Here is a 10,084-nt window from a genome sequence, read left to right as displayed (position 1 = left end):
AGAGCAATTGAACAAGAATCTGAAAGAATAGATTAAGAAGAAAAGAATCATTTCACATAAGTTGAAAGATACAACTGTGTAAGAAACATGTAACTCATCTATTTTCTTTACAAACAAAAAATCAGATATATGATGGTGAAATAATGAAAAGAAAGAATCATTTTATGTGTGACTAATTTGTTATACATGGGCAGGCAAATCTTCAGCTATCCATCTAAGTCTGTTACAGGGAAGTCCTCTCCCATGGCAGCAACCCGGTAGCAGGATCAGCTAGGTTGGCCAAGACAAAGTCCCGCATCCCTGTGTCCCAAACCTCACAGAACTGTAACCGCCAATTAGGCGGTTCAATGGGTTCCGTGCCCAGCCCAGGTGCTCTATCTCTTGATCCTTCATTTTGGTTTTCTTGCCAGTCAGCAACATAGGTAGCAACTCTTCTGTAGAACTTGGTTCTGAAAGATTCCCACACCTGGTATTTGTAGTGATTAATCACAACTGTGCTCTGGGGCAAATTCAGGTAAGTAAAGCCCTTCTTTAGATGAAAATGATGCACCACATTGAGAAGGGTAGTGTCGAGGGCATCAGGGCGCACAATCGACTTGTGTCTTTCAGGACTCTGCAGCCGGCAAGTGTACCCAACTGTAACCCCCTGTGAAGGTGGCGAACTCAACCCGGATGGCCCAAAGCTGTGGCAAGCTGTTCGGATTTCTGCAATTGTCGTGGATGATGAAAAATTCGTGAGCAGGTTCCGGAGGGCATTCTGATCAGGGAAACCCAACGTCCCGAACCTGTGGCTTCTAGGAGTAGGGAATGCGAAGTAGAAAAACTCATCAACATCCATGAATCCAACCCAGTTACATTCATCCCTGGCTCTGAGAGCACAGTGTGAAAACCCTGCTTCTTGAGTCTTAATCCATGGCCAGACTTGCCGGCTGACATTGTAATTCCCGCGATTGAGCTCATTGATCACCTCTTGAATTCCATCATCACTATTGTTGTCATAGATAAACCACCGCTCGATCCCTAGCCAGGCATGGTAAACTACCCACTCGCGAAGTGCTGAAGCTTGGTTCCACACCATTGTACAAACACACAGCTCATACTTCCCCTTACTCATCTCCCTCTTCTTCCTCAACTCTTCTCCCGTACCAAAAATCTTAGCCACAGATGGCACGAGCAGTCTACTGTGAGCCTTGGCATGTACTTGAGGAGTTATTCCAATGGTAACCCTAATTCCCTGAGCCTTGCTAGGGTTCATCCGGATGCTCGCTGGCAGCGAACACCTGACAACTTCTTGAGCGGCCGTGATTGCTTTTGTAGTAAGCACATATCCTCTTCCATCTCTCTCCCAGTTTCCCAACCCGAAATGGCAGGTGAATGGAGTCGGATCCGATTCCCTATCCGCCCGGAGATTGAGCCCTTTCACAAATACCACCGTCGTGTTCCCATCCAGCACCGCCGCGTACGCCACCATCTCCCAAGAGCGCAGCGTTTGGTTACCTCTCAGAACCTCTGTTTTTGCCTTTTCTCCTCCTATCCATCGCCGGCGTCTTCGCGGCTTTAAATTCACTGCGGCCGCCGAGTAATTCTCCGGCGGAAGAGGACACCTCACGATCGACTGAAACTCGTTGTACTCGTCCACTGACAAAGCATTTCTGTTCACACTGGTAAACGTAAATCCATCAAAAGCATCACCGCTACCACTATTACCCGATCGATTCGGATAGTAAACGCAGTCCAATTCATCTGCCCTCCTAGACATCCTGGAGACTAGCAACAACACATGGTCGGGAAAAAAAACTCGATCTTCTACTAGGAACGAAGGCTGTTTGGCGCCGGAAAAAAGCTGGATCGAGTTGGAAGAAGAAGAAGAAGAAGAGGAGAAGAGCGGGAACCCCGGGACCACAAGAACTGGCCGGAAATCCACCGGAGCGAGGTGGACGCGATAGGAGAGGAGATAGAGGAAAAGGAGGAAAGAGAAGCAGAGGATGAGAGATCTTACGGAGAAGAAAGAGTAGGAAGAGTGGTAGAGGTGCCTGGAACGCTTTCGCTTGCGATGATGATGGTGGTGGTGCTCAGAAATTGAAGAATCCATTGAGCCGTGGTTTCGGTTTGGCTGGTTTCAGATCTGGAAGGCTTATGCTGGAAAGATAAAGCGTTGGTTTCTGCTTCTTCTTCTTCTTCTTCTTCTTGACTCTGGTAATGTGTCGGGGAAATGTTAAAGAAAGGAAGTGGGAGATAACGCGTTTAAAGCAGCCAGCCAGCCAGCCAGCCGCCCTGTTGTGTTGTGTTGGTCAGTGCTGTGTTGGGTAAAGGGAATATTTGGCTCACGTTCTCTTGATGGCGCGTGAAAGGTACGGCCCAGCCACCAGTCGGTGGGAGTGCCATGTTGGAATATATGGGCCTTTATCCATCAAAGTGTGTGTTCAGGCTTGCGGGAAGGTAGGGAGTCTGTCCTATTTTTACTAGACTAATTAAAATTAATTTCCAAAATCATGCAATACGAGTGATCATTGGTTGATCAAAATCAGATTTTTGAACCAAATTAATCAATTTCTTAACTTGATTTATTCTTCTACTAAATTTGGTTGGATTGATTTTGAGGTAAAAAATAAATTAATTTTGTTTTCTTTATTTTAACAGTACTATTGTTCTATTTTCAACCGAATAAGTTGAATTGACCCAAGTACGTACATTATTGTTTTAGAAGAGTTTTGGGTTATTCACAAAATTTGTACTAAATTGAATCTAAATTAATGTTTATATGATAAATTAACATTTAATAAAATATATTAAATCTTCTTAACGTTGAATTTTAGGAATAAAATTTAATTATTTTGATTAATTTCGGCCATTTTGGTTAGATCAATTTTTTAAGATTTGGGTTCAGTTTTGCCATTTATAATTTTTTTTAGTTCAATCTGATTACCAAATTACTCTAAAAAGTGATTGAAATTATAAAATGCTTACTCCTAGCGATATTTTACGGATCATGCTTATTAGGCGAAAATGTAGAAATTCACATGCTGACCTCGTGACGATATTTAGAAACTCATTTTTAAGTAGGGCTGGCAACGTGGCAGGCTTACCTCGTTCCTGAACTTGAACTTGATATACCACCTTCTATGTAGACAAAATAGGAGTGAGATGCCCGCATGGGCAGTTCAGTTGGTCAAGAAGGGGACATAAAGTGTCTTTTGTGATGAATTTTGGATCAAGATCGAGGATCGAGTCTCGCAAGCGACAGTGTGGAGGCACCTCTCTCCAAAGTGAGGGGGGCTCCTTGTGTGCGGTGAGCTTGGGTCTAGCCACTACGTCCAACTAGGTCACCATGATTAACCTCCCCCACGTCCTGTCGGGCCGGGTGTGAGGGACGCTCGGGGTGAGCGATTTCACCTTTTGGACCAGACCAAAATAGGAGTGAGTTGTCCCGCGTAGCACAGTTAGTTCTCAAATAACAAATTACACTAAAAAATATGAGTAAGTTGTCTCGCACACAGCTCAGCAGGCCAAGAACAAAGGAAGAACCTTTTGGGTGTTATTTTTTGGATCTCAAGTTACAGATTGCGAGTTCGAGCTCTGGTTAGTATTTATATATTCTCGATTTACCTTCTCAATGTAATTTTAGGGATGGGGTAAATGAGGACATATATATATATATATATATATATATAGGAGTGAGTTTTCACTTTATTTCCCATCCTAACGGGGGCGTGAGGTAAGATAAAAAAACTCATTCTTCATTCAATATAAGATTTTTGGCAGGGCTCCAATTAGAATGGGGGAGGTGGGTCCCTGCTAATTTAGAGTATTTTGGCAACATTATATTTGAGAGGTGTAAACCTTGGTTATGGTGGATGCCATTATATTCTCTTACCTTACTATTGGTTAACCATTGAGTGAACGCAAGTACTTAATTGGGAGTAGCTGTTTTAGTAACAAAAATAAGTTTCTAATTTAGCGGAAAAGGAAAAACTAAAACCTTTTCTTTTCGTTGCTATTATTTAAGTTTGGATTTATTTCTTATACTAGACATTTTGAAGCTTGATTTGCCTATTTCCTGAATTAAGTCTGAATGAGTTGTAATCAAATTGGTCACTAATTGCTGTCCCATAATTTGATCTTCCACGGCTTTAAATAGCAAGTTTACCTCAAATTTGAATATATATATATATATATATTCATAAAAATGACCCATCGACGAGCCTTAGAACTTGCTTGATTAGCTATTTCATCGGCCAGTATGCTTGTAGGTGCTGGGTCCATCTTTGGGTGCATATAGATGTAGATGTAGACGTAGGTGTAGGTGTAGATGTTTACTCGAGGTCATTTAGATGGGTTGAAAATATTATATTATATTTCTTGACATATTTAATTAATTTCATATCCTAATTAAGATTTCATTAATAACGCTATTAGTTTTTATTTCACTTAAGGTGTGTTTGATTGCATTATCTAGAATTTAATTCTAGATAATATTACTTAGAAAACAAAAACTATCTCACCCCCTTGAAAAATAAATTTCATGGAAAGAAACTTTAAATGGTTGTACCATACATATTTTTTTATGAAAAAATTAAGAGTGTTTGATTGTTTTTCATAAAAAATGTATAATAATTACATATTTTTTATGAAAAATGTGTGCAATCAAACACACTCTTAAATCTATGGATTATATGTTGAGAGACTATTCAAAGTAGAAAGTGAATATGAATTGAATCTACAATTTCGCATTAAGGTAGTATTTTTGTACCATTTTATTTTGTTGCTAAGTTATAACATTCGGTGGTTATTTTGGGAGGGGGTGTCTTTATTTTCAGGGTTAAAAATGATAAAAAATAAATAAATATTAAATGACATGATATTAAATTTCAAGGTATATCTTGTTGTATATATCAATTTTACATGTACAATTTTAATAAATTTAAAAATAAATACCAAAGTATTACTTGGAACAGAGTGACATTTGGTGTGATAACTACTGTATTAATATATTGTACACTTATATTGATTAAACACACAGCACAATACATTATTAATACAAGAATATTCTTCTTAATTTTCTAAGTAGAGTTTGAAAACAAATATAGTGTTTATATCTATCTAATTGTCATAATGGTATAATAATATCATGGTTGCATAATTTCCTCAATTATTGCCCATTTTGGACCAGTTGTGTTATGCCAAAGGGAAAGCCTACTCAAGTTTGGTGGGAGTGGTTTCTGTATTTAATAATCATGCCTGGGCTAAGAATTTTCAATTGACTTAAAGATATGTGGTTTGGGCCGGCAAAGTTGACTATTTATAATATACCCATCACATCTTTAATAGGTATTTTTTTTAACGCACCGTTACGAACGTCCATGTTGCTTAATCCTATGATTTCAGTAAAAAATATAAATTAGAAAATTCAGTAATTAGTTTCTATCCCTAGTCTTTCTCCACTGACGTGAGAGTAATTTAACAATTTTTTAATTTTCAAGATAATCCTTGACTACTAAACTTTTTCTTCTGGTCAGGGCTTGAACACGAAACTTGAGAGTCTAAAAAATAGCACCCCAGTGATTAAGGGTGTTCAAAAAAATCGATACACCGTGAAAATCGGTCAAACCGAATTGAACCAAACTGATCCGATCGATTTTTTTTTTGGCTGTCGAAAACGATTTGGATTCTGTCCAAACCGCACGATTTGCAGTTTGGACAGTTTGCGGTTCGGTTTTAAACCGAACCGCCCAAGAAAATAATAAAAAAAATTATAAAAAAATTATTATTATAAAAATCTAATAATTGGCGGCCCATTCTATTTATTTTTTACACTATTTTGTCTTTATTTTTTGTTCATATTTATTTATATTTAATTGTCTTTATTTACCAATATTTGTGTTTTTATTTATCATTTTTTTAAATATCTTTTTTAGTGATTTTAAATAGCATTTCAAACTACGTTAAACCGCACCAAACTAGACCGTAAATACAATCTGGTTTGGTGCGGTTTGGCCGAACCCAAACTAGACCATGGTCTGGTTTGGTTGAAAAATCGCACTAACGATTTGGCGTACTAAAAATGATTCAGACCGATCAAACTGCATCGCGAACACTCCTACCAGTGATTCTTACTTTGTTAGTTGATTTATGTCCTGAGCAAGTATTTTCCTCGTTGATTGTTAGATAATGTTAGAAGTGGTAACCCAAGAAATTTTATATATTTTACTTAAAAAATAAAAATTATGCGAATAAAAGTATTTGTGAATTTTTCTTAAATTTTTATGCTTCATGATATTTTTATTACTTGATTTAATTTTGTCTAAAAAATAAAAAAACTTTAATTATTAAATATATTTTTTAATTTACACGTGCATGTGTCACACTTTTAAAAATTAATATATTAATTCTCTTCAAATTAAAAGTACCAAGTTGCGTATTTATTCAATGAGTAAATTACACTTTGTTTGAAAAATAATAGCGAACTTTCTTGATTTTAATACTTTAATTATATTTTTTTATTGTTATTTTATAAATATTAAAATTTTAATTTAATAAAAATATTTTCATATTTTCTCTCCCTTTCCCTCTCCTTTTCTTATACGACGGATTAATTAGAATTTAATTTTTTTTGTTGATATCTCTCTAGTTTAGCATTGCCGAATTAAATAGAAGGAAATAGATTAATAAATTATTAAATTCTAATTTATTCACTGGCCAAAAGAGTTTTTTTTAATCAAACATCGATGCAGAGAGTTCTTTTATCGTGTTAATAATTTCAAATGTTAAAAATATATTTATCGTGATGCATCTTATTGAATTAGATAGAGAGTTAATTTGATTATTAAATTAATTGAATTGCTCAAAATAAATAAATCGAACCCGTGTCAAAATAAATCAAACTCAACGAATCATATAGATTCTCAAATTGAATAAAATAAAGAATTAAAAAAATCAAAAAAGCAAACTAACCAATAAAAATAAAAAAACTAAGAAAAAGTGAAAAAACAAAAAAATAAAAAAATTGAAAAATTAAAATAATAAAGTACCAAAAAAAATGATATGGTTTTAGATATTTTGATCGATTTAATTATTTTAAATTTTTAATACAAAAATTAAAAAATTAAAATTATCAAACTTAAAAATTAAACTAAATTGATTTACACCTTAAATCAAACCGAGTTGATAATTTTAATTGATTTGATTCCTTTATTTCGGTTTAAATGAAATATTTGCTGGCAGCTGGAATTGGGTTTTCCCGTTCACCCCGTGCTTGGCGGCTACTAACGCGGCCTAATCAAAGTTGGCTGCCGCGGCTTAATAGAATATATTTTAAAGTTTGATTATGACTTTTGTTGGTTGAAGTTGGAATTTATGTTGGGTGGGTCTTCTAATCTTTTAGTGTATTAAATTGCTATCTTGACCCTTTCATTTTTATCTCGAAGCAAGCCATACCATGTAGATGTAGCCCACCCACAGAGGTATATGTATAATATTTTATTGCCCCCACATGTAACGGAAAGTGATCAACAAATGATATAAATTTGTTAGATTCAATAACTTAAAAGACCAAATAAGTTTGGTAAACAAATGATGAGACTTTTAAGACGATTGCTAAAGTCTTTAACTGTTTGCTAAGAAATTGTCTAAGAAATTGAATAAATCTATTAAGTAGTGTTATATTCCTCCTTAAATTTAGATAGATAAACATTGAAGGAAAGATCATGCGAAACTTAGAGATATACGAAATTGTAATTTTGTGTATCCCTTTTTAACGGGATAACGTGACCTCGTTCATTTTGTAGGACTCTCATCAATTTTGAATAGTCGAACTCATTCTCTCTTCTCTATTTTCTCCCATTTTCTAGTAAGTCTCTTGTCGCCTCGTCTTGTCTTGCCACCCTACCTTGCCTCCTCGTGGTTCGCGTATTGATCACCGTTGCATTCTTTCTCACCATAAAAAAGAATGTAGCAGTGGACGATGAGGAAGCGGGGTGATAGAAAGACAAGAATGATGCAACGACGAGAAGATCGATTATGAAAGGAAGGGAGGTGACGACAGGGCCAACCCTAAGGGTAGGCAACGAAGGCGATTGCCTTGGGCCCCTCACCAAGGTCGGTCCTGACCTTGTTGACATGGGCCCAGATAGCTTTGTAGGCATGGGCTCCTCTCATATTATATATATATATATATAATATTAAATAATATTAGGGGACTGAGATATTAGGATTCGTATAAAATTTTATTTAGGATCGATCCTGAGTGACGAGAGCAAAAGAAAGAAAAGAAAGAAATATGATAATTTTTTGAAAAAAAAAAAAAGACCCCCAGAATGACTTCTTACCTCTAAAATTGATGGAGTTCACGTTATCCCCAAAAAAGAGATTGACGGAGTTCACGTTATCCCCAAAAAGAGAGGTTGCACAAAATTGCACTTGCTATAAGAGACTTCCAAAATTTAAACAAGAGAGCTGGTCTTTATCAACACTTAAGATGATGGGACGGGATACTGGATAGAAAAAAACAATTATGGAGTCTCTAATCTGAATGATGAATCATCATCAGACGTGATATCAACGTTGCTGATGTCACAGTCTTTGATTGATTGGCTGTCATCTCATGATAAGGTGAAGCCTTCACCAGGTGATTAATCTTTAAGCAAGGCCTTATCTAAAGGAAAAGAATAGGAGTAGGAAAAGGAAATAAAATAAACAGATGAATGGATGGGGGCAGCGAAGCCATTTTGGACTACTAGTTACAAGCCTGCCTAGCCACAGCAAGTTAGGTGGGATATTTAAGCTTTATCATCTATCATTATTATTGTTTTACTAAATTATTGTTGGGCATTAATAATCCATTCTTTTTCTTTTTGAATTTTTAAGCCTTTATAACTTTGTGCCATGACATGTTCGGCAAGAGCAACTAAAAAATTAGACACGAGAGAACGCAAATAACTCGTAACTTAAACTTGAGCTAAGCATCATGTTGGGTTTATGATCTCATATTAATTGGAGTCTTTTTTCATTCTCTTAAGGACATTCTTCTTTCTTCTTTTCTTTCTTTAGGTGCGATTTAAATATGGGACATAGTCGTCCGAATGGGAAAGATAGAATCATGCAAATTTATTTATTTTATTATTGATAAATTACGAATTTAAATTATTAAAATAAAATTGTGTCATAAAACATATTATCTTATATAGTGTATTAGGGGGTGTCAATAGGTTATGTGCATATCCATTTAGCGAATGTTCAAAATTAAATATAAATTTTTCAAACTTACTTTAATTTTAAATGGGTAATTCGGGTTTATTTTAGTAAATTTTTAAATAAAATATTTCTTTTTTACTCAAAATGTATATTTTTATAATTATTTTAACTTTAAATAGGTATAGGAAACCCATTTATTGACCAATTGTGGTGCACACCTCTATTCTATACCAACATAATTCCGTGACATTACTTGATTATTAATATTAGAATTGATGCAATTATTTGGGTTATTTAGTATCTTCTTGTTAGTGTGAGTAATGTACAATTGTTACATTTGTTATTTGAAAAGCACAAAAGTCCCACCATGTGAAGAGTTGCATAGGACATGGGTCTATGACAATATAAATAGCAACTTTATATAAAATTATCATGTGGAATAATCTAATTTGCTTAATGATTATATTTTTTAAGAAAATAAAATACTATTATGTTCCAAATGGATTCGAAAGCAAAGTACAACTAACTGGCCTAAAATATTAATTTAGCCTGTTGCTAATGAATGCATTGTCATTTGTCACCCAACACAAGCATCAAACTATCCTCCTGTATTCTTTTTGCCTTCTTTGAACTTATTTATTTGGCAAACCCAACCTGTTCTCTTGTCACCATGTCTAGCTCCCTTGCTTAAATTGTAAAAATAGTCATTCAATTTTTCATTAAAATATAAAAAAATTATTAAATTTTAATTTGTAGTAAAAATATCACTAAACTTCAATTTCATATATAATTTCATAACTATCGTTAATTGTCATTAAAAAAAACTAACAAAATGTTAATGTGGCTGACAACGTGAGCCCATGTATATATATTAAAATACCGTGTCATAAAAAAT

At 34.9% G+C, this 10,084-nt stretch overlaps 1 protein-coding gene across 1 annotated transcript; it reads right to left on the bottom strand.

The window, feature by feature from the left end:
• Positions 1 to 7: 7 nt before the first annotated feature.
• Positions 8 to 2,251, bottom strand: LOC127788427 (glycosyltransferase family 92 protein RCOM_0530710). Its single transcript, XM_052316666.1, has one exon. It carries the CDS (start codon positions 2,090 to 2,092, stop codon positions 224 to 226), a length of 1,869 nt encoding a protein of 622 aa, XP_052172626.1. The 5' UTR covers positions 2,093 to 2,251; the 3' UTR covers positions 8 to 223.
• Positions 2,252 to 10,084: the final 7,833 nt, after the last annotated feature.

Source organism: Diospyros lotus, chromosome 13 (genome assembly GCF_014633365.1).
Source record: "Diospyros lotus cultivar Yz01 chromosome 13, ASM1463336v1, whole genome shotgun sequence".
In the NCBI taxonomy this organism is placed as follows: domain Eukaryota; kingdom Viridiplantae; phylum Streptophyta; class Magnoliopsida; order Ericales; family Ebenaceae; genus Diospyros; species Diospyros lotus.
The sequence above is the reverse complement of the archived record's forward strand: the minus strand, read 5'-3'. Positions and strand labels throughout refer to the sequence as shown.